General features: G+C 50.9%; 2 protein-coding genes across 3 annotated transcripts in view; one reads left to right on the top strand and one right to left on the bottom strand.

Moving 5' to 3' along the window:
- Positions 1-4,034: 4,034 nt before the first annotated feature.
- LOC138355011 (uncharacterized) overlaps positions 4,035-25,971 on the bottom strand; it is a 67,743-nt gene continuing 45,806 nt past the window's right edge. For both annotated transcript variants that reach the window (XR_011223801.1, XM_069309724.1), the window contains exon 3: positions 4,035-4,172. Coding sequence is in view for 1 of the 2 variants with exons in the window: in XM_069309724.1 (XP_069165825.1) it covers positions 4,077-4,172 (96 nt within the window). In the remaining variant the exon portion in view is untranslated. The remainder of the gene's footprint in view (positions 4,173-25,971) is intronic.
- Positions 5,248-6,867, top strand: LOC138354701 (glutamine-rich protein 2-like). Its single transcript, XM_069309107.1, is given in 4 exon segments — positions 5,248-5,373; positions 6,083-6,307; positions 6,351-6,733; positions 6,735-6,867. Coding segments are annotated over 4 exon segments (867 nt in total).

Here is a 25,971-nt window from a genome sequence, read left to right as displayed (position 1 = left end):
AGTAGAACAGAACACAAGTACATACAAAAATGGCACCTGGAAACGCCAATGAATGAAATGTGAGGAAATACTCGTGGTGTGAACAGTGGGCGACAGGTGGAAGCCAACTGTTGGGTCACATTCAACAAAGACTTTGTCACGAAAGTTTAATTAAAACGACAACAACAAGGCTAGCAGACACGACACAATTACCTGAGCCTCACTTCCCCGTAGTCACTGTTAGGTAAACACTATCACACACTACACACACACTCATCACACACACACACTATACACACACTATACACACACTCACACTATACACACACTCACACTATACACACACACACTCATCACACACTTACACTACACCCCCCCCCCACACACTCATCACACACACACACTATACACACACTATACACACACTCACACTATACACACACTCACACTATACACACACACACTCATCACACACTTACACTACACCCCCCCCCACACACTCATCACACACACACACTATACACACACTATACACACACTCACACTATACACACACTCACACTATACACACACACACTCATCACACACTTACACTACACCCCCCCCCACACACACACCCACACTACACACACACACACACACTATACACACTATACACACACACACACTATACACACTATACACACACACACACACACACTATACACACACACACACACACTATACACACACTATACACACACTATACACACACTATACACACACTATACACACACTATACACACACTATACACACACACACTCATCACACACTTACACTACACCCCCCCCACACTATACACACACACCCACACTATACACACACACTACACACACACACACACACTACACCCCCCCCACACACACACACAAATATCCCCCCACATATACCTACTGTACATATAATTGTATCTCTACTTCACCTTCTACACACACACTATAAGGCTGCTCTCTACCACCCCCCCCCAATCACCACACTCACCCTCCCCCCAATCACCACACACACCCTCCCCCCCCTAATCACCAATCACCCCCCCCCCCTAATATTCCCCTCTACCTCACCCCTACAAAATTTACTCGTCATAAGGATTAAAATAATTAGTATTTGTTAATTCAATACCGAAAGGTAATTATAATTGGCTTTTATTTAAATAATTATTTTTGTAATCCAGTCTTTAAAATACTTTTAATCCTATAATTTCTAGAATGCGCATTCAGTAATTGTTTAAAGCGGTCTGGAATGACTAGGGGCCAGATTCACGAAGCAGTTACGCAAACACTTACGAACCTGGGGGCAGATTCACGAAGTAGTTACGCAAGCACTTACGAACCTGGGGGACCAGATTCACGAAGCAGTTACGCAAGCACTTACGAACCTGGGGGGCCAGATTCACGAAGCAGTTATGCAAGCACTTACGAACCTGGGGGCCAGATTCACGAAGTAGTTACGCAAGCACTTACGAACCTGGGGGCTAGATTCACGAAGTAGTTACGCAAGCACTTACGAACCTGGGGGCCAGATTCACGAAGCAGTTACGCAAGCACTTACGAACTTGTACATCTTTTCTCAATCTTTGGCGGCTTTATTTACAATTATTAAACAGTTAATGAGCTCCGAAGCACCAGGAGGCTGTTTATAACAATAACAACAGTTGATTGGCAAGTTTTCATGCTTGTAAACTGTTTAATAAATGTAACCAAAGCCGTCAAAGATTGAGGAAAGATGTACACGTTCGTAAGTGCTTGCGTAACTGCTTCGTGAATCTGGCTCCAGGTTCGTAAGTGCTTGCGTTACTGCTTCGTGAACCTGGGCACAGGGTTTTATTTCGTTTTGGAATAAATTGCAAGCATAACAGACATGATATCGCTGGACTGTTTCAAGCGCAGGAGAGACATAGGAGGGAGATTGGTTGCATATCAATATCAGATGTTCTTGCAACAATTTGCAGTTGCTTTGGTCGGTGAAACTTTTCAATTCAAGACTTTGAAGCTGTACGTTGCTTTGATGGCGACAGGTGAAGTGGACGGAACAGCTTAGGCTGTGGCGTGTAGCGGAGGGGGGAGGGGGGAGGGGAGAGGAGAGAGAGACAGAGACAGAGACAGAGAGACAGAGACAGAGAGACAGAGACAGAGACAGAGAGACAGAGAGACAGAGAGACAGAGAGACAGAGAGACAGAGAGACAGAGAGACAGAGAGACAGAGAGACAGAGAGACAGAGAGACAGAGAGACAGAGAGACAGAGAGACAGAGAGACAGAGAGACAGAGAGAGAGAGAGAGAGAGAGAGAGAGAGAGAGAGAGAGAGAGAGAGAGTGGCCCTCATAGAGGAAGTGGCCCTCAGGGAGGCAGGTAAGAGCTACCCCTTAGGGAGGAAGGGCAGGGGTAGCCCTAAGGGAGGCAGGTAAGGGCTACCCCTAAGGGAGGAAGGGCAGGGGTAGCCCTAAGAGACAAAGCCCCTAATCAGCACTTCGACCAGAGGGAATTAGCCTGGAATTAAATATTAAGGATCGTTAAGCCGAGCGGATCATGGCATAGTCCAGGACGAGGCTTTGAAAGATGACCAGTGGGTGGGGTGGGAGTGTAGCAGGGTGGTGTAGTGGGAGAGAGAGAGAGGGTGGGAGGGGATGTAGTGGGAGGGTGTGTCCAGGAGCCCCCCTACCATGCTCCAGGACCCCCCCCCCCTACCATGGTCCCGGACCCACCCCCTTACCACGATAAAAGTACCACAGTGTTGCTATCATAGAGGTCAAAGAACACCTATCGCAGAACTGCTCTAGATAACGACCCAATTAAGTGGTTAGACTTTGAGACCTTAAGAACAAGCCGGTCAGACCAGCCAGATGTCTCCAAGAACGAGGCCGGAGCGGCTAACAATGCAGCGTTTCTAAGACGTTCAAATAATCGCTAACAAGGCAATTATACACATTAAAGCCGGCTCTATAAAAAGCTCTACGGTCCGCTAACAGGTGTGAGACGCGTTACGACGCGTTTAACCCCCGGTAACTATCGCTAACGAGGCCCTTATCTTGAGGTTATCTTGAGATGATTTCGGGGCTTTAGTGTCCCCGCGGCCAGGTCCTCGACCAGGCCTCCAGCCCCAGGAAGCAGCCCGTGACAGCTGACTAACACCCAGGTACCTATTTTACTGCTAGGTAACAGGGGCATAGGGTGAAAGAAACTCTGCCCATTGTTTCTCGCCGGCGCCCGGGATCGAACCCAGGACCACAGGATCACAAATCCAGCGTGCTGTCCGCTCGGCCGACCGACTCCCCTTAGAGCCACCTGGTGGCCCCCTTGCCTAAGGTGGCCACATTAACCCTAAGACCAACAATGATGAATAGAAGACAGATTCACGAAGTAGTTATGCAAGCACTTACGAACCTGGGGGGCCAGATTCACGAAGCAGTTACGCAAGCACTTACGAACCTGGGGGCCAGATTCACGAAGCAGTTACGCAAGCACTTACGAACCTGGGGGGCTAGATTCACGAAGCCATTAAGCAAGCACTTACGAACCTGGGGGCCAGATTCACGAAGCAGTTACGCAAGCACTTACGAACCTGGGGGCCAGATTCACGAAGCAGTTACGCAAGCACTTACGAACCTGGGGGGCTAGATTCACGAAGCCATTAAGCAAGCACTTACGAACCTGGGGGCCAGATTCACGAAGCAGTTACGCAAGCACTTACGAACCTGGGGGCCAGATTCACGAAGCACTTATGCAAGCACTTACGACACCTGTACATCTTTTCTCAATCTTTGGCGGCTTTGTTTACAATTATTAAACAGTTAATGAGCTCCGAAGCACCAGGAGGCTGTTTATAACAATAACAACAGTTGATTGGCAAGTTTTCATGCTTGTAAACTGTTTAATAAATGTAACCAAAGCCGTCAGAGATTGAGGAAAAGATGTACACGTTCGCAAGTGCTTGCGTAACTGCTTTGTAAATCTGTCCCCCAGGTTCGTAAGTGCTTGTGCTTGCGTAACTGTTTCGTGAACCTGGGCGTAGAAGACCACTGGAGTACGTAGAAGTAGTGGAGTACAAGCTGGAGAAGGACCTACCTGAGAGAGGTGCCCCTTGAAGCCTGGACGAACTCTTCTACAGGATCGACGTAGCACTCCAAGATCAGGATCATGTACTCGCAACTCGACACCTGTACAAGAGAGACACAAAACACCTGTTAATTTGTAGTCTACACCTACACCCAATATTATATTTATACTCGCTAGTAATCAGTTTAATATCTTCTTACAATAAGAATTTGTATTATTTTATATTTTGATTAATATTTAGCTGTTATCTGGATGATATCTCTGGAGTTGTTCTACTCCACGAGCCCTGCCCGAGGCCAGGCTTGACTGGTTAAGCCACTGTAGCGATACTGAAGTACAGTGTCACTGTACTTCAGTGTCACAGTTAAACTTGTTATTTTCTGTTGGGCAATCGAAGATTTTGTTAATATCTGCCTGAAGTCTTTCAGTGTCTTCTAAAGTGACAATTTTCATGTTGATTTTTGTGTCATCTGCAAAGGATGACACGAAGCTGTGACTAAGTGTTTTTATCTGTATCTGAGATAAGACTGAGAAATAGCAGTGGTGCCAGGACTGTGCCCTGGGGTACAGAGCAGTGGTGCAAGGACTGTGCCCCGGGGTACAGAGCAGTGGTGCCAGGACTGTTCCCTGGGGTACAGAGCAGTGGTGCCAGGACTGTGCCCTGGGGTACAGAGCAGTGGTGCCAGGACTGTGCCCTGGGGTACAGAGCAGTGGTGCAAGGACTGTGCCCCGGGGTACAGAGCAGTGGTGCCAGGACTGTTCCCTGGGGTACAGAGCAGTGGTGCAAGGACTGTGCCCTGGGGTACAGAGCAGTGGTGCCAGGACTGTGCCCTGGGGTACAGAGCAGTGGTGCAAGGACTGTGCCCTGGGGTACAGAGCAGTGGTGCCAGGACTGTTCCCTGGGGTACAGAGCAGCGGTGCAAGGACTGTGCCCTGGGGTACAGTGGTACAAAGACTGTGCCCTGGGGTACAGAGCAGTGGTGCCAGGACTGTTCCCTGGGGTACAGAGCAGTGGTGCCAGGACTGTGCCCTGGGGTACAGAGCAGTGGTGCCAGGACTGTTCCCTGGGGTACAGAGCAGTGGTGCCAGGACTGTGCCCTGGGGTACAGAGCAGCGGTGCAAGGACTGTGCCCTGGGTTACAGTGGTACAAAGACTGTGCCCTGGGGTACAGAGCAATGGTGCCAGGACTGTGCCCTGGGGTACAGAGCAGCGGTACAAAGACTGTGCCCAGGGGTACAGAGCAGCTGTGCCAAGACTGTGCCCTGGAGTACAGAGCAACGGTGCCAGGACTGTACCCTGGGGTACAGAGCTTTTCACTGCACTCGGACTTTATCTAACTTGATTGTCAACTTAGGACAGTGCCAAAAACCATCCTGAAGGTCAGAATATGACCAGGCACGCTCTGTCCTCTTGAATTATGGCCACCCACCCTACCAACCTATGTCAGTTCCCTACCCCAGACCAGTCACCCTGCCTGCCACACATTTTCCATAATAGACAATCGGGACCAAAATGTGACAGTTTAAGCTAAAGATAAAGTACACCTTGAGGCAAACACAGGTGTTAATCATCAACGGTAGTCCACACCTGCTTAACCAGGTAATATATATTAGACGTGTCTCAAAATATATAATCCCTCATAATTTACAAACTGATGTATGAATTATTAATGTTTATGGGAACTATATCACCCCCAGGGTAGAGTGGTTTAGGTAATTAAGCGCGGTCGAGTCTCTGGAATACGGGAGCTTAATATTTCCATCTGGTAATTACACAGACAAACAACCTAATTATCGGGAACCTCATTCAGCCGGCGCTCAGTGCCTCTACTCCTCCTACTTTTAGTCTAACCAGACACTTTGGAACCCTAGCAACCCACCAAACCTATCTTCTCGTGTAGAAGAAAACGTAGAATAGTCGTAAGCACATTAACGTAGTATGTAGTCGTTACTATACTTTAAAAGGTTGCATTTGAGCCGTTGGTTACATAAGGTAAGGAACGCGACTTAGTGTACGAGAGGGGTTGAACAGAGAGGGGTTGAACAGAGAGGGGTTGAACAGAGAGGGGTTGAACAGAGAGGGGTTGAACAGAGAGGGGTTGAACAGAGAGGGGTTGAACAGAGAGGGGTTGAACAGAGAGGGGTTGAACAGAGAGGGGTTGAACAGAGGGGGGTTGAACAGAGGGGGGTTGAACAGAGGGGGGTTGAACAGAGGGGGGTTGAACAGGGGGGGTTGAACAGGGGGGGGTTGAACAGGGGGGGTTGAACAGGGGGGGGTTGAACAGAGAGGGGTTGAACAGAGAGGGGTTGAACAGAGAGGGGTTGAACAGAGAGGGGTTGAACAGAGAGGGGTTGAACAGAGAGGGGTTGAACAGAGAGGGGTTGAACAGAGAGGGGTTGAACAGAGAGGGGTTGAACAGAGAGGGGTTGAACAGAGAGGGGTTGAACAGAGAGGGGTTGAACAGAGAGGGGTTGAACAGAGAGGGGTTGAACAGAGAGGGGTTGAACAGAGAGGGGTTGAACAGAGGGGGGTTGAACAGAGGGGGGTTGAACAGAGGGGGGTTGAACAGAGAGGGGTTGAACAGAGAGGGGTTGAACAGAGAGGGGTTGAACAGAGAGGGGTTGAACAGAGAGGGGTTGAACAGAGAGGGGTTGAACAGAGGGGTTGAACAGAGAGGGGTTGAACAGAGAGGGGTTGAACAGAGAGGGCTGCACAAGAGAGGGCTACACAAGAGAGGGCTACACAAGAGAGGGCTACACACAGAGGGCTGCACATGCAGTTTAGCAGCGCCTTAATTTCCGGACCTTCAGCGGGGCGTCCACTGTTGATGACGCGGATGACTTTGGGGACTTTGATGACTCAAGCTGCGTCATCAAAGCTCCTACAAGCACCAACTCATCAACACAAACTGCCCGCCACCTCCCGGCGCACCTGAGCACTACCAAATTGGTTCGTTCCACGGAACAAGCCAGCGAGGAGCCCCATCCTCCTAATATGAAATCACTCCTACTATTTGTCCAACAGTAGAGAAATGGACTGTTGGAGCCGGTCGGCCGAGCGGACAGCACGCTGGGCTTGTGATCCTGTGGTACCGGGTTTCGATCCCAGGCGCCGGCGAGAAACAATGGGCAGAGTTTCTTTCACCCTATGCCCCCCTCCCCTGTTACCTAGCAGTAAAATAGGTACCTGGGTGTTAGTCAGCTGTCACAGGCTGCTTCCTGGGGGTGGAGGCCTGGTCGAGGACCGGGCCGCGGGGACACTAAAGCCCCGAAATCATCTCAAGATAACCTCAAGATATTGGAAGGGAAGGGAACAATCAGGGGGAAAGCACCAACCAATTGCGACTAGCACTGGGAAGGGGTCAGGATAAGGATTTGGGATGGACCTACCTATTGACTACTACTAGATGGTTCCTGGGATCACCGTCCTCGCGGCCCGGTCTCTGACCAGGCCTCCTCCTCCCTGGACTGCTCAACCAGGCTGTTGGAGGCGGCTGCTCGTAGCCTGACGTAAGAATCACAGCCTGGTTAATCAGGTATCCTTTGGAGGTGTTTATCAAGTTCTCTCTTGAACACTGTGAGGGGTCGGCCAGTTATGTCCCTTATGTGTAGTGGAAGCGTGTTGAACAGTCTCGGGCCTCTGATGTTGATAGTTCTCTCTTGAACACTGTGAGAGGTCGGCCAGTTATGTCCCTTATGTGTAGTGGAAGCGTGTTGAACAGTCTCGGGCCTCTGATGTTGATAGTTCTCTCTTGAACACTGTGAGGGGTCGGCCAGTTATGTCCCTTATGTGTAGCGGAAGCGTGTTGAACAGTTTCGGGCCTCTGGTGTTGATAGTTCTCTCCTGAACACTGTGAGGGGTCGGCCAGTTATGTCCCTTATGTGTAGTGGAAGCGTGTTGAACAGTCTCGGGCCTCTGATGTTAATAGTTCTCTCTTGAACACTGTGAGGGGTCGGCCAGTTATGTCCCTTATGTGTAGCGGAAGCGTGTTGAACAGTCTCGAGCCTCTGATGTTGATAATTCTCTCTCAGAGTACCTGTTGCACCTCTGCTCTTCAACGGGGGTATTCTGCACATCCTGCCATGTCTTCTGGTCTCATGTGCTGTTATTTCTGTGTGCAGGTTTGGCACCTGCCCCTCTAATATTTTCCACATGTATATTATTATCCATCTCTCGCCCCAACCCTCTCAAAGATCATGTCCTTGTAGCAAGGAATTAATCTTTTAAAAACGTTCCGGTAGCGATGGGATAACAGTAGAAGGTCAACAAGGAGCTCCGAGACACCAACTCTGTCTCGCTCCGGGTTCTCGTTCGAGGCTCATGGTTCCCTGAACGATAGACGAGTCTCCTGCCTTGAGGTTACCTTCAGGTGCTTCCGGGGCTTAGCGTCCTCCGCGGCCCGGTCGTCGACCAGGCCTCCTACGTTGCTGGTCTGATCAACCTGCTCCTATACGGAACACGAAGATGTATCACACTAATTTTGACACACTGGATTACAAGTCTTATTCTGATTTCAGTTGGCAGGGCAGGCTATTGGGTGGAGAATACCTTACCGCTGCACCACAGAAATAGACCAGGCTCAGGGATTTACATAATCCGGTTAAGGAGATTTAATATCGTTGCAACCCAAGTTATAGCCATTAATAATGTGATTATAGCTGCAGCGTGTGCCTGTGTTTGCTTGTTTGCTTGCGTTCCTGCTTGCTTGCTTGTCTGCTTGCGTTCCTGCTTGCTTGCTTGTCTGCTTGCGTTCCTGCTTGCTTGCGTTCCTGCTTGCTTGCGTTCCTGCTTGTCTGCTTGCGTTTCTGTTTGCTTGTCTGCTTGCCTTCTTGCTTGCTTCTCTGCTTGCGTTCCTGCTTGCTTGCTTGTCTGCTTGCCTTCTTGCTTGCTTTTCTGCTTGCGTTCCTTCTTGCTTCTCTGCTTGCGTTCCTGCTTGCTTGCTTGTCTGCTTGCGTTCCTACTTGCTTGCTTGTCTGTTTGCGTTCCTGCTTGCTTGTTTGTCTGCTTGCGTTCCTGCTTGCTTGCGTTCCTGCTTGTTTGCTTGTCTGCTTGCGTTTCTGCTTGCTTGCTTGTCTGCTTGCGTTCCTGCTTGCTTGCGTTCCCGCTTGCTTGTTTGTCTGCTTGCGTTTCTTCTTGCTTGTTTGTCTGCTTGCCTTCTTGCTTGCTTGCTTCTCTGCTTGCGTTCCTGCTTGCTTGTCTGCTTGCGTTCCTGCTTGCTTGTCTGCGTTCCTGCTTGCTTGTCTGCTTGCGTTCCTGCTTGCTTGTCTGCTTGCGTTCCTGTTTGCTTGCTTGTCTGCTTGCGTTCCTGCTATTTGGCTGCCAACAGCAGAGCAAGTTAAGACTTGTATCATGTGACGATGAAAGATGATAATGTTGTTGTTTAAGATTCACTACCTGGAACACAAAGTTCCAAGTAGCACGGGCTATGGCGAGCCCGCAGAAGCTGATGAAGCAGATCTCTTATAATGGCGGAAGTTTAACCTCGAGAAAATAAACTGGGTAAATCTAATATCAACAAAAATAAATTAACTAGGTCAAAGGCCCGATCGACCGACCCCAGGTCGAAGGCACCGATCGACCGACCCCAGGTCGAAGGCCCGACCAACCGACCGACCCCAGGTCGAAGGCCCGACCAACCGACCGACCCCCAGGTCGAAGGCCCGATCGACCGACCCCCAGGTCGAAGGCCCGATCGACCGTTCCCCAGGTCGAAGGCCCGATCGACCGATCCCCAGGTCGAAGGCACCGATCGACCGACCCCAGGTCGAAGGCACCGATCGACCGACCCCAGGTCGAAGGCCCGACCAACCGTCCGACCCCAGGTCGAAGGCCCGATCGACCGACCCCCAGGTCGAAGGCCCGATCGACCGATCCCCAGGTCGAAGGCCCGATCGACCGATCCCCAGGTCGAAGGCCCGATCGACCGATCCCCAGGTCGAAGGCCCGATCGACCGACCCCAGGTCGAAGGCCCGATCGACCGATCCCCAGGTCGAAGGCCCGATCGACCGATCCCCAGGTCGAAGGCCCGATCGACCGATCCCCAGGTCGAAGGCCCGATCGACCGATCCCCAGGTCGTAGGCCCGATCGACCGATCCCCAGGTCGAAGGCCCGATCGACCGATCCCCAGGTCGAAGGCCCGATTGACCGACCCCCAGGTCGAAGGCCTGATAGATCGACTCCTGGTTGATCGATCATGCCTTACACCAGTTCACACACACATACCAACACACCACACACGTTGGGAACAGCCCGAGGGAACAAGAGAATTGCCAATTAAGCAATCAGAAAGCAGCGATAAATTATAGGAATCAAAAGTTCAAAATGTCGATACAACTCTATTATAAATCATTTAGAAACTGTCTAATGAACTGGTAGTTGTGGTTGTAATCAACACCCACTGTGGGTGGTGGTAGTGGTGGTTGTAATCTACACCCACTGTGGGTGGTGGTAGTGGTGGTTGTAATCTACACCCACTGTGGGTGGTGGTAGTGGTGGTTGTAATCTACACCCACTGTGGGTGGTGGTAGTGGTGGTTGTAATCTACACCCACTGTGGGTGGTGGTAGTGGTGGTTGTAATCTACACCCACTGTGGGTGGTGGTAGTGGTGGTTGTAATCTACACCCACTGTGGGTGGTGGTAGTGGTAGCTGTAACCTACACCCACCCACTGTGGGTGGTGGTAGTTGGTGGTTGTAACCTACACCCACTGTGGGTGGTGGTAGTCAAACAGTGCCCTGGAACAGTATCTAACACACTGCAGAGTTACAGACCTGACGAAACCTCTACATCATTCCTTAATCCTGGCAGCTTTCTTTATATGAATCAATTTACGACCTTCAAGACTCCACAAGTTTATTATTGTTGTAAACAACCACAATCTTGACCAAAGATGTATAGGTTTCGCAACTGGCGTGAAAAATGCTCAGATAAAAAACATCTTGACATGAAAACCTTTAATTTGACGGTAAAATTCAAGTTAATATTACTGTCACATTAATAGACTACCGTCACGTTAATAGACTACCGTCACGTTAATAGACTACCGTCACGTTAATAGACTACCGTCACGTTAATAGACTACCGTCACGTTAATAGACTACCGTCACGTTAATAGACTACCGTCACGTTAATAGACTACCGTCACGTTAATAGACTACCGTCACGTTAATAGACTACCGTCACGTTAATAGACTACCGTCACGTTAATAGACTACCGTCACGTTAATAGACTACCGTCACGTTAATAGACTACCGTCACATTGTGAATTTTCACATTATATTTTATGTATTTTGAACTTAATCTGTATTGCTGTATTATACATTATGTATTTCGGTCACAATTGCTATATCTGTCTATAATCGATATCGGTCTCTAATCAAACAGTAAATAGTGTATATTAAGTATATTACAAAACCCACCTCTCTGTACTGTATAATTGTGAATTCTATTGGCCACCTCACCCCTGATTTCACGAAACCCGTACATCTGTAATCACGGGCCATGTATAGTATATAATTCATGCCTACCTGCAATGACGGTCATGTATACTTGATAATTCATATCAAGCCATCTAGGCACACACTCCTGGGCTGTGTCTGCCATATTTGTCCGTAGTCCCATAAACTCGAGATTAATATACGAGTATTTAAGAATTATTTTTTTTTCTGATTGGGTGGGTGGCAGGGGGGTGGCAGCGGGGTGGCAGGGGAGTGGCAGGGGGGTGGCTGGGGGGTGGCTGGGGGGTGGCAGGGGGGTGGCAGGGGGGTGGCAGGGGGTGGCAGGGGGGTGGCAGGGGGGTGGCAGGGGGGTGGCAGGGGAGTGGCAGGGGGGTGGCAGGGGGGTGGCAGGGGAGTGGCAGGGGGGTGGCAGGGGGGTGGCAGGGGAGTGGCAGGGGGGTGGCAGGGGGGTGGCAGGGGAGTGGCTGGGGGGTGGCTGGGGGGTGGCAGGGGGGTGGCAGGGGGGTGGCAGGGGGGTGGCAGGGGGGTGGCAGGGGGGTGGCTGGGGGGTGGCTGGGGGGTGGCAGGGGGGTGGCAGGGGGGTGGCAGGGGGGTGGCAGGGGAGTGGCTGGGGGGTGGCTGGGGGGTGGCTGGGGGGTGGCTGGGGGGTGGCAGGGGGGTGGCAGGGGGGTGGCAGGGGGGTGGCAGGGGAGTGGCAGGGAGTGGCAGGGGGGTGGCAGGGGGGTGGCAGGGGGGTGGCAGGGGGGTGGCAGGGGGGTGGCAGGGGAGTGGCAGGGGGGTGGCAGGGGGGTGGCAGGGGAGTGGCAGGGGGGTGGCAGGGGGGTGGCAGGGGAGTGGCAGGGGGGTGGCAGGGGGGTGGCAGGGGAGTGACAGGGGGGTGGCAGGGGAGTGACAGGGGAGTGGCAGGGGAGTGGCAGGGGAGTGGCAGGGGAGTGGCAGGGGGGTGGCAGGGGGGTGGCAGGGGGGTGGCAGGGGGGTGGCAGGGGGGTGGCAGGGGGGTGGCAGGGTGGCTTTCTGAGTACAGAAGGTTGGGAGAATGCCCGACTTGGAGAGCAGCCAAATCTCTCTCTATCACGCCTGGCATTTTTTTCTGTCCTGTCAAATTTGGGGTTTTTACCCGTCTATTTACCAGTCTATCTGTCTCATTCCAAACACCTGTACCTCCCTCTCCCACAACAGAGGATACAGACGGATTTAGAACATCTTCTTAGTATTTAATGCAAGTTTTCAGGAAGTTTCTTAATCCTGAAGGTGTTTTGGTAAGTCAAGCGCCTTAAGCTCTTTCTCCCACTTAAACATTTTGAGATGTGGCCCAAGAGGCCACACTCACAGCAAATGTACACCTGACTAGAGTATTCAACACCTGTAGTCAGGTGTCGACACCTTACTCCACACCTGTAGTCAGGTGTGGAGACCTCACTCCACACCTGTTGTTCAACATCTCCACTAAACACAGGGCGAACTTCAAGACGAATTAACAAATCCACAAGGGCCGTGACGAGGATTCGAACCTGCGTCCGAGAGCATCATGCTCTCGGAATGATGTACGGCAAGATGATGCGAGTGTTAATGCTCTCTGACGCAGGTTCGAATCCTCATCACGGCCCTTGTGGATTACTCATTTGATCCATCACGCTATTGTGATTCCCGTGTGTAATTCAAGACGAAATTGTCTCATACGGTGTCATTAACCTTAGAAAAGTGTTCCCTAACAACTCAACTAGACAATTAAGTGTTACTAACAGACGCTCAAAGATTCTTAAACTCAATTTCGTCAAGTAGTTAGCGAAGGAAAATAAGTTTAACAAACTCATTAAGAGTTCTTAGTGTAACAGTCTTCCGAGGTTCTTGACTTCTGATAATGACTCAAGAGTTTCTAAACGCTAATATATAATAATAACGGATTGACTGCATATTCCTTACTGCCAGGAAGCAGTTGGCATTGTCCTCCACACTAGATTCCTACCCCAAGCTGTCTGTATTACGTATTGTATTATATTGGTGTATCTGAAAGAGTGAGAGAGTAGGCAAAGGGGAATAGTGAACCTATCAGGAAGGGAACTATCAGGGGGAAAGCACCAAGCCATTACGAGTATATAGCACTGGGAAGGGGTCAGGATAACGATTTGGGATGGGACGGGAGAAAGGAATGGTGCCCAACCACTTGTGTGGACGGTCTCCGGGGATTGAACGCCGACCTGCATGTAGCAAGACCGTCGCTCTACCGTCCAGCCCAAGCGTCAAGGATCATCACGCACGCATGCGCGCACTCACGCATACACGCATGCGCGCAGTCACGAATACACGCACTCACCAATACACGCACTCGCCAATACACGCACGCACGCACTCACTCACTCACTCACGCACTGGGGGCGCGCCGCTGAGTGAACAGCGCATGGGGGGTCGTAATGTTAAGGCCCCGGGTTTGATTCCTGGCCGAGGCAAAAACAAAATAGTTTCTTTCACGCTGATGCCCTCTTCACCTTGCAGTAAATAGGTACTGCACCTGGGAATTAGATGGAGGGGGAGCGATACGGTGAGATAAGAAACAGGCAAAATGAGATAAACCAGAAAGGATGAAATGAGAAAGAATGGCTGATTTGCCTTAATGGGAACGAGCAATTAGACGAGCCAAGTGCCTGAGAGGAGGTGGTTAAGCGAACAATGAAAGGGTGTAGCAGAGAGGGGACACAGGAAAGGGCTCAGAGGGGTAACAGGAAATCAATGATAATGGAAGAGGAAGCGAGACAGGATAGGAGAAGACAGAGGACTGGTAAAAGTGGAACAGAAGTGGGTGAGTAAAAAGAGAAAAAATTGGCATTGCAGGACACTGCAAAAGTTCAATAGACCCCATTCGAAGTAGTCTATTAGTCTACATGAAGCAGCGACTATTGACCCAATCGACGCAGGGGTCTTCTATTTATATCCACCCAAACCCATTTCCATGTTTAACCTACGCTTGAAACACACAGACGTCCCTTTTCGTATGTAATATTGCCTGAGCATTTGGGCCCACTCAAGGCGGAACCCTCCGGCACCAGACTTGATCAGTCATGGGAAGTAGAACTCTAAACTTTCAGACTTTCGCCTCATTGGCTGCGTCTTAAAACATAACTTGTAAGACTTGATTCTTTCTGCATTATCCAAGGTAAATCGCGGAAACTAAATTACCTCAATTCTAACCATTTTACTCTAATTTTAAAATACATTAATATAGGGCTTAAATGTATTTGGAAAAATACATCTATACAGTACACACAAATCACAATAGCGTGATGCATCAAATGAACAAATCCACAAGGGCCGTGACGAGATTCGAACTCTTGTCAGAGCCTTTGTTGATTTGTATATCTATAGTTATTGAAATTCACGAGAATGAGGCACTGGCACTCGACCTTCAGAGGCACTAATGCCAACACTTCCAGGGATGTAGACACCAGTGCCAACAGCTCGTCATGGGTTCAGTCGATAGTGACAGTGCCCAATTACGCAGGTTCGAAGCCATCGTATAACTACTGTTTTATCAACTTCCATACCACGTTGAGTCCACAATAATTCATACATCGACGGATAGATTATACAATACAACAGTGCACAATTACTTTGATTCCTGTGAAATTTTATTCATAGTTGCATGGCATTGTCCGGAGTCATGTATGAATTTATTGTATGGATTTATCCTGATGTATAAATTTATTTTAAATTTCCAGATCTTGGAAATTAACCCAGAATTATGAAACATAATATTCAGAACAGATTTACCCACATTTCCCTTACAGTCTAAGGCAAATGTATAATAATTTCAGTATATTTTGTAAGGTTCCTTCCTTTACCTTGAGGTTACCTTGAAGTGATTCGGTCTCTGACAACGTCGCCTGGTTAATGGTACGCTCAACCAGGCTTTTAGAGGTCACAGGTCACTGCCTGGGAATGATTGGGCACCTCTGGAATCGGGCCCCCTCTTGAATCGGGCCCCCTCTTGAATCGGGCCCCCTCTTGAATCGGGCCCCCCTCTTGAATCGGGCTTCCCTCTTGAATCGGGCCCCCCTCTTGAATCGGGCCCCCCTCTTGAATCGGGCCCCCCTCTTGAATCGGGCCCCCCTCTTGAATCGGGCCCCCCTCTTGAATCGGGCCCCCCTCTTGAATCGGGCCCCCCTCTTGAATCGGGCCCCCCTCTTGAATCGGGCCCCCCTCTTGAATCGGGCCCCCCTCTTGAATCGGGCCCCTTCTTGAATCGGGCCCCCTCTTGAATCGGGCCCCCTCTTGAATCGGGTCCCCTCTTGAATCGGGCCCCCTCTTGAATCGGGGCACCTCTTGAATCGGGGCACCTCTTGAATCGGGGCACCTCTTGAATCGGGGCACCTCTTGAATCGGGGCACCTCTTGAATCGGGGCACCTCTTGAATCGGGGCACCTCTTGAATCAGGCACCTCTTGAATCAGGCACCTCTTGAATCAGGCACCTCTTGAATCAGGCACCTCTTGAATCAGGCACCTCTTGAATCAGGCACCTCTTGAATCAGGTATCTATGAATTTATCTTTCCAGCACCGGGAGTTATAAGATCGTAACGACCCTTATGTATAGAGTTCTGGTGATTAGAGGTCCCGGGATAAATTAATAAAATGATGGGCCTCAAAAAACAGACTCGTCTCAGGTATTAATACCATACGTCTACAAGGTGACTTATTACACAAATGGTACAAGAGGTTACAAGGAAAGCGACGCTAGCCTCATTTACATAACTGCTACTAATTCCAAGCCCCTTTAGAACCGTCTAGGAACGAGTATTCGATCCCATTCAAGTGCTTTACGATTTCTAAAACATATATCATCATGAGAGACAAAACTGAATGTTCTAAGATGTAAGGTTTGGGTTCTAATCTTGGTTCGACGTCTCTCCTGAATGACTCCAGATGGGGACAATCCGTGATCAAACAAGACCAAAGAATTCATTCTTAACTGGCACTCCATTTCCAATCCCATAATCCGCAGAAATTCACACGACAAGGGGAGGTTAAATAAAGGGGTCAGGGCATAATAAATGACGAGTGACAGAGCAATAAAGCAGAGGAACAGGAGGTAAATGCTGAATGACAGAGCAATAAAGCAGAGGAACAGGAGGTAAAGGCCGAGAGGAATAGAGTAGACGCAGAGAGAGCAAGTAAATGCATAGCTGTGAGAATGGAGAGGAATAGTGAATTGCTTTCCATTTCTCTTGAACCTCTGCAATTCCGGCCAGATTTGGAGAGTCGTATTTCTGCTCGACTGAGGCAAACAATGCACCATTGGACAGCTTCACCAAGCACTGCTGACCGGTAGAGGCACTGCTATTGTACCTTTGGCACTGCTGACCAGCGGGTAAAACCAACTCGAATCACCGTCGGAGATTGTTAGAAGTGCCTCGGGTGTATTATACAGGTCGATGGACATGTGAACAGATGTGGCACTGCTCTCATGCCCGTGGCACTGCTCTCATGCCCGTGGCACTGCTCTCATGCCCGTGGCACTGCTCTCATGCCCGTGGCACTGCTCTCATGCCCGTGGCACTGCTCTCATGCCCGTGGCACTGCTCTCATGCCCGTGGCACTGCTCTCATGCCCGTGGCACTGCTCTCATGCCCGTGGCACTGCTCTCATGCCCGTGGCACTGCTCTCATGCCCGTGGCACTGCTCTAATGACATGCGCGAGAGCCAACCACCTTGAATCCAAACTCAAAACCAATTCCATCATTCAGTGAAAGTGATGCAATTATCGTCACTGCCAACTATGGAGACTTGCCCCCGGTAACAACCCCAATTTTAGCAGCTGTAACGATCCTAAACCACCAATCCTCCCCCAATGGCCGGGTTAGCATTTTCGGTTTAATTACAGTTTTCGGCTTTCGGGACGTGATGGTGTTCATCTAGTCTACAGCAGTTTACCAGTTGCAGGGCGGGGTTCGTATCCCGGTACGAGACAAGGGCCAGGCCCCAGATTCACGAACCAGTTACACGCAAGCACTTACGAACCTGGGGCCAGATTCACGAAGCAGTTACGCAAGCACTTACGAACGTGTACATCTTTCCTCAATCTTTGTACGGCTTTGGTTACATTTATTAAACAGTTTACAAGCATGAAAACTTGCCAATCAACTGTTGTTATTGTTATAAACAGCCTCCTGGTGCTTCGGAGCTCATTAACTGTTTAATAATTGTAAACAAAGCCGCTAAAGATAGACAAAAGATGTACAGGTTCGTAAGTGTTTGCGTAACTGGTTCGTGAATCTGGATCCTGGTTCCCGGTACAGTCCTCTAGTGCAAGTGGTACTGGGGAACCCGGTTAATTTCAAAAATTTAAATTTCTAACGTTGATCAGGAATATAACGGTCGTTAATCTTGTCAGTTCTAACGGTTAGGTAGTTATTAGGAGGAGACGGAACATCCGGGATCGAACTTCGACCCGGCAAGATTAATTGAGGTTTTAACGGTTTACCGACGTAAGTGTTGTTGTTAAAGATTAGCTACATAGAACAAAAAGTTCCAGGTAGCCCGGGCTATGGTGAGCCCGTAGTTCTTAACCAAAGTGGCCGTATACGGTCGGCCGAGCGGACAGCACACTGGACTTGTGATCCTGTGGTCTTGGGTTCGATCCCAGGCGCCGGCGAGAAACAATGGGCAGAGTTTCTTTCACCCTATGCCCCTGTTACCTAGCAGTAAAATAGGTACCTGGGTGTTAGTCAGCTGTCACGGGCTGCTTCCTGGGGGTGGTGGAGGCCTGGTCGAGGACCGGGCTGCGGGGACACTAAAAAGCCCCGAAATCATCTCAAGATAAGATACTCTTCTACTGACGATACTATCCCCCCCCCCCACCCCTGCTCGACACTCGACAGCTCTGAGACTGATGCTATCCAGTATAAACATTGCCTCTCGAAGCCTCAGTAGCCTCAATAAAAGTCTGATATCACAAATAGGATTTTCTTCTCTAATCATTTTTATTTTCCCTACATGTATTTTTGGCCATAATACGCGAACCTATTATTTTTGGTCTTAATACGCGTCAAACCTATTATTTTTGGTCTTAATACGCGTCAAACCTATTATTTTTGGTCTTAATACGCGTCGAACCTATTATTTTGGTCTTAATACACATCGAACCTATTATTTTTTTAGCCATAATACGCATCGAACCTATTATTTTTGGCCATAATACGCGTCCACCACCATATTACACCACACCTATCCAACCACAACCCCCCCCCCCCCAACGACCACAATCTTGTTAATCCGTAAATTTTTCCAGTTTCACCCTATGGCTGTTTTCCCCTCCCTGTCCCTTGGGTAGAAGAAGATGATGATGAAGATGAAGATCAAGATGAAGATGATGATGATGATGATGATGATGCTGCTGTCGCCTGGAGACCACAGAACACATCTGTGTACCCAAGTCTTGTTCACAGAGTTTTCATTAATGTTGTGTTCTTCAAGGGGTCATTGTCACTGTGGTCTAAAGTGCCGGGAAAATGTCGATGCACTTGGAAGATGCTTCGGCAGCCTTCTGCTCTTGGGTCCCCATTCGCATCAGATGAAACGTTTTGTCAGGGTTGATAAAGGTGGTTAGACGAGTTATAGCCCAGCTCCTGTGTCAGGTATGTCTACTACGGGCTCACCATAGCCGGTGTTACTTGGAACTTTTTGTTCCAATTTGCTGAATCTAGAACAAGAGTTGGTTAGGCCACCATTGCTCTCTCCAACACTTCCTCACACCATCACTGCTCTCTCCAACACTTCCACACCCCACCACTGCTCTCTCCAACACTCCCTCACACCACCACTGCTCTCTCCAACACTCCCTCACCCCAACACTGTTGCCTGTACTTGATACAAAAATATTAAAATTGTCTCATGATTTCATATACCCATTTAAGCACATCCTGACCCCCCCCCCCACTAACCACCCCCCACCCTCTAATCACCTCACCGTTCTCAGCCTCACAAGACCATTATCTCAAGAAAGCATTAACAAATTGAAGTCATTCCTCCACAGCGGGGATTAACCCGCCAAGATCACCCGGACTCCCTCCCCCCCTCCCCCCCTCTCCCCCCCCTCACCCTCCAAAGCTACAGTAACCTGAACAAATCCACAAGCGCCGTGACGAGGATTCGAACCTACGTCCGAGAAGCATCCCAGACGCTGCCTTAATCGACCGAGCTACGACATGGTCAAAAGAATTGCAACCAGAATTTCTACAGTTAGCTTTACATTACAAGGTAGAATGGAATGCTGGGGGGGGGGGTGGGGAAGGTAGGAATATAGCATTAATTAAGGTAGGTATGCAGGTATTTAGGTAGAAAAGGTAGGGTAAGGTAAGGCGGAGCTCTTGAGAGCGGATAGGGTGGGATAGGATAAGATGTAGGGGGTAGATCTAGATATCAGTAGTGAAGCAGCACTGACGGAGACTATAGGCCTCTTTAGGGCAGGCATCATCAAGCCCTTCCTTATCCACTTGCGAAACCTATTTATCTTTCCTCGATTACTGGCCGCTGGGTCTGTATATATATTCAACAGTTGAATATTAACAGTTATATGCTCGAGTAGGGTGTGTGCACAAGAGAAAGCCATTGGAGCCGCACCCCTAAATATGCGACGCTAAACCCCTCTCCAACATCATGAGGCGTATAGGGTGACCTTCTAGGTAAATTACAAGCAGTTCAGTGTCCATGGGAGCCGGTCGGCCGAGCGGACAGCATGCTGGACTTGTGATCCTGTGGTCTTGGGTTCGATCCCAGGCGCCGGCGAGAAACAATGGGCAGAGTTTCTTTCACCCTATGCCCCTCTGTTACCTAGCAGTAAAATAGGTACCTGGGAGTTAGTCAGCTGTCACGGGCTGCTTCCTGGGGGTGGAGGCCTGGTCGAGGAGCGGGCCGCGGGGACACTAAAAGCCCCGAAATCATCTCAAGATGATTCTCAATTGAATTGAGAATCATCAATTGAATGATTCAATTGAGATTCTCAATTGAATTGAGAATTGAGAATTGAATCATCTCAATGAATTGAGATGATTCATCTCAATTTTGACTTAATAAATAAGTGCATATGTGACATACTAATTGATTGTGAATATTTTAGTTTACCTTGAAAAGCTTGATAGAAATCACCGACCTTACCTAACCTTCTTAGTATGTTAAGATAAGCATCTTATTGCTTCGTAATTACAATTATTACTTAACCTATACCTATAATAGGTTAAGTAATAATTGTAATTACGAAGCAATAAGATGCTTATCTTAACATACTAAGAAGGTTAGGTAAGGTCGGTGTTTTCTATGAAGCTTTTCAAGGTAAACTAGTATGTTTAGTATGTCACATATGCACATATTTAATAAGTCAATATTGACTATACGAAAGTGCGAGAACGGGTTGTACACAGACACCTGTATGAACATCAGCGGTACAGGGATGTTCAATACTCTCCCAGGAGACGTAAGAAATATTGCCGGAACAGCAGCAGACTTCAAGAAGCAATTAGAGAATTGCTCTCGTAAAAGATTCTTCTCTGTAATACCCGGAAGATCATCAGGTCCGTGTGTGTGTGTGGATGTCCATACCCAGCCAATGGGAGCCGGTCGGCCGAGCGGACAGCACACTGGCCTTGCTGATCCTGTGGTTCCGGGTTCGATCCCAGGCGCCGGCGAGAAACAATGAGCAGAGTTTCTTTCACCCTATGCCCCCTGTTACCTATCAGTAAAATAGGTACCTGGGTGTTAGTCAGCTGTCACGGGCTGCTTCCTGGGGGTGGAGGCCTGGTCGAGGACCGGGCCGCGGGGACACTAAAGCCCCGAAATCATCTGAAGATAACCTCAAGATAACTGTTTATAGATATACACGTGTATGAATATTAATACTCTTGCCTCCATAACCAAAGATATTAACTGAAGCATTCTAGAGAACGTTTCATCCTTTGTTTCACAGCGTCATAGTAACAGTAACCCTCCCCCCCCCACTCGGTAACACCCCCCCCCCTTCCCCCCTACCACCCCATCGTGTTGATTTTGCAGGCAGAGGGTGCAGGCAGAGGGTGCAGGCAGAGGGTGCAGGCAGAGGGTGCAGGCAGAGGGTGCAGGCAGAGGGTGCAGGCAGAGGGTGCAGGCAGAGGGTGCAGGCAGAGGGTGCAGACAGGCTGTCTACACCCTCGCCTGATGAATTCAGAGTCCCGCGTCATCAAGTCTGTTTTAGATTCAGCATCTGGGAACAAATTGTTGCAAGTAGCACGGGCTATGGTGAGCCCGTAGTGGACTTACCTGGCACAGGAGCGGGGCAAGTAGCACTGGCTATGGTGAACCCGTAGTGGACTTACCTGGCACAGGAGCGGGGCAAGTAGCACTGGCTATGGTGAACCCGTAGTGGACTTACTTGGCACAGGAGCGGGGCAAGTAGCACGGGCTATGGTGAGCCCGTAGTGGACTTACCTGGCACAGGAGCGGGGCAAGTAGCACTGGCTATGGTGAACCCGTAGTGGACTTACTTGGCACAGGAGCGGGGCAAGTAGCACTGGCTATGGTGAGCCCGTAGTGGACTTACCTGGCACAGGAGCGGGGCAAGTAGCACGGGCTATGGTGAGCCCGTAGTGGACTTACCTGGCACAGGAGCGGGGCAAGTAGCACGGGCTATGGTGAGCCCGTAGTGGACTTACCTGGCACAGGAGCGGGGCTGTGACTCTGTATCAAGCTAGCCGGCCCGAACAGAAGCGAGTGTCTCCCCTCTACTATCCATCAAGGTACCTCCCCTATCCTTCCTATCCTCAGTAACACGCTCCATCACCTCTCCTTCAACATTACTGGCACCCATCCCTCCTATCCCCCCCCCCAGCCTATCCCAGACTCAGAGTTATCTCCACGTATCAAGGCGATGCTGTCACTTCAAGATAAGTGAGGGAGGGGGGGGGGGGTGCCAGCAGCATCCGGTTGCCATGGCAACCAATGAGATATGCAAGTATGGCGCGGAAGTAGAGTTGCAGACACGGGGCAGACCCGCAGACACACGGACAGCAGACTCGCAGACACACAGGAACTTGTACACCTGTTGATTGACGGTTGAGAGGCGGGACCAAAGAGCTAGAGCTCAACCCCCGCAAGCACAATTAGGCAAGTACACGGCAGACCCGCAGACACACGGACAGCAGACCAGCAGACCACTATACCAGCCTCGATGGCATTTTTCAGTCCCCTCTTCAGAAGTTGCAATTTCAACCTAGGTGGTCTAGAGCCGCGAGTTCGATCCCATTCCATTGGTCCTCAAATACTTCCTGGAGACATCTTTGCTTCTCCTGGAGCCTATGGCGACTAGGGGGGTTATCTTGAGTTATCTTGAGATGATTTCGGGGCTTTAGTGTCCCCGCGGCCCGGTCCTCGACCAGGCCTCCAGGAAGCAGCCCGTGACAGCTGACTAACTCCCAGGTACCTATTTTACTGCTAGGTAACAGGAGCATCCAAATGCCTTCACAAACATTGAAATGCACTGTTATAACGTCACTCATTAGCGGCCAACGGTAACCCGTTACCTAACCGTGAATAAAAGGAAAGGGGGGAGGGGGTAGAAGGTTCTCAAAAGCCTAATCTACTAATCTACCATCTACTAATCCTCTATATATACTCACCCTCTCACTACAACCCGTTCTCGCAAATTCGTAAAGTCAATATTGACTTATTAACTACGTGCATAGGTGATATACTAAACATAATAGATACCCTTAAAAAGATTCATAGAAAACACCGACCTTACCTAACCTTGTTAGTATCTTAAGATAAGCATCTTATTGCTTCGTAATTACAATTATTACCTTAACCTATACCTATTATAGGTTAGGTAATAATTGTAATTACGAAGCAATAAGATGCTTATCTTAACATACTAAGTAGGTTAGGTAAGGTCGGTGTTTTCTATGAATCTTTTTAAGGGTATCTATTATGTTAAGTATGTCACCTATGCACATATTTAATAAGTCAATATTGACTTATTAAATTTGCGAGAACGGGTTGCTCACTAACACCTTTCTTATGCCTACTAATCTTCAATTCTAATCTTTTTCATCGATTGCACTCGTTAGCATAGACGGTTTTTAACGGCGATTCCGCCAATTTGAAATTTGAAAATTTGAATTCTACTGTGATGGTTAAGAGTCGCGGTTCACTTTAACCGTTTTTTTGGTCTACAAGTTCTTGTTCTATAGTGTTTTAATATAGTGAATATAGTGTTCTGTGTAGGGTGTATAATAGTGTTCTTGAATATAGTGTTTTGTTGGTCCTTATCACTTTGTGTTACTGTACCGGGATTATGGTGTCTGTGTCTAGCTACACACCTGCTACACCTGGCCCTCCACACCTGCTACACCCAGGCCATCGCCACACCTGCTACATCTGGCCCACCACACCTGCGACACCCAGCCCCACACCACACCTGCGACACCCAGCCCACCACCCACACCTGCGACACCCAGCCCACCACCCACACCTGCTACACCCAGCCCTCCACCACACCTGCTACACCCAGCCCACCACCCACACCTGCTACACCCAGCCCTCCACCACACCTGCTACACCCAGCCCTCCACCACACCTGCTACACCCAGCCCACCACCACACCTGCTACACCCAGCCCTCCACCCACACCTGCTACACCCAGCCCACCACCCACACCTGCTACACCCAGCCCTCCACCACACCTGCTACACCCAGCCCTCCACCACACCTGCTACACCCAGCCCTCCACCACACCTGCTACACCCAGCCCTCCACCACACCTGCTACACCCAGCCCTCCACCACACCTGCTACACCCAGCCCTCCACCACACCTGCTACACCCAGCCCTCCACCACACCTGCTACACCCAGCCCACCACCCACACCTGCTACACCCAGCCCTCCACCACACCTGCTACACCCAGCCCTCCACACCTGCTACACCCAGCCCTCCACCACACCTGCTACACCCAGCCCTCCACACCTGCTACACCCAGCCCTCCACACCTGCTACACCCAGCCCTCCACCACACCTGCTACACCCAGCCCCACACCTACCTCACCTCAGGGACAATAAGACACAAAGAGGCAAGAAAGAACGTCTCTCTCGAAGAGTGTGAGAGAGACAGGAGGATGGACAGCCCATCCTTGTCTCTATCCTCTATCCCAACACACACGCCCCTTCCACAGGGAATGGAAGGGGAGCAGGTGGAAAGGATTGATGATGGGACGGGAAGGGAGAGAAGATATATCGATATGAAAAGAATCTGAATAGCGAGAAAGGAAAAATTCAGGGGCCAGAGACCTCCAGGGACCCCCAGGGACCTCCAGGGGCCTCCAGGGACCTCCAGGGGCCTCCAGGGACCTCCAGAGGCCCCCAGGGGGCTCCCAGGGCCCCCAGGGGCCCCCAAGGGTCCCCCAGGGACCCCCAGGGGGCTCCCAGGGACCCCAGGGGCCTCCAGGGACCCCCAGGGACCTCCAGGGACCCCCAGGGACCTCCAGGGACCTCCAGGGACCCCCAGGGGCCCCCAGGGGCCTCCAGGGACCCCCAGGGACCTCCAGGGGCCTCCAGAGGCCCCCAGGGACCTCCAGGGACCCCCAGGGGCCCCCAAGAGACCTCCAGGGACCCCCAGGGACCTCCAGGGGCCTCCAGAGGCCCCCAGGGACCTCCAGGGGCCTCCAGGGACCTCCAGAGGCCTCCAGGGACCTCCAGGGCCCCCCAGGGCCCCCCAGGGACTCTCAGGAACCCCCAGGGGACCACAGGGACCCCCAGGGGACCTCCAGGGGACATCCAGAGGCCCCCAGGGGGCTCCCAGGGACCCCAGGGGCCTCCTGGGACCCCCAGAGGCCCCCAGGGGGCTCCCAGGGACCCCAGGGGCCTCCAGGGACCCCCAGGGACCCCCAGGGGCCCACAGGGGCCTCCAGCGGGCCCCCAGGGGCCTCCAGCGGGCCCCCAGGGGCCTCCAGGGATCCCCCAGTGACCCCCAGGGACCCCCCCAGTGACCCCCAGGGGCCTCCACGGACCCCCAGGGACCTCCAGGGGCCCCCAGGGACCCCCAGGGACCTCCAGGGGCCCCCAGTGACCCCCAGGGACCCCCCCAGTGACCCCCAGGGGCCTCCACGGACCCCCAGGGACCTCCAGGGGCCCCCAGGGACCCCCAGGGACCTCCAGGGGCCCCCAGGGACACCCAGTGACCCCCAGGGACCCCCCCAGTGACCCTCAGGGGCCTCCACGGACCCCCAGGGACCTCCAGGGGCCCCCAGGGACCCCCAGGGACCTCCAGGGGCCCCCAGGGACCCCCAGTGACCCCCAGGGACCCCCCCAGTGACCCCCAGGGGCCTCCACGGACCCCCAGGGACCTCCAGGGGCCCCCAGGGACCCCCAGGGACCCCCAGGGACCTCCAGGGGCCTCAGGGACCACAGGGTATCAGAATAAGATTA

The sequence above is a fragment of the Procambarus clarkii genome, chromosome 6 (genome assembly GCF_040958095.1).
Source record: "Procambarus clarkii isolate CNS0578487 chromosome 6, FALCON_Pclarkii_2.0, whole genome shotgun sequence".
In the NCBI taxonomy this organism is placed as follows: Eukaryota; Metazoa; Arthropoda; class Malacostraca; order Decapoda; family Cambaridae; genus Procambarus; species Procambarus clarkii.
This window is presented reverse-complemented; position numbering and strand designations above follow the sequence as displayed.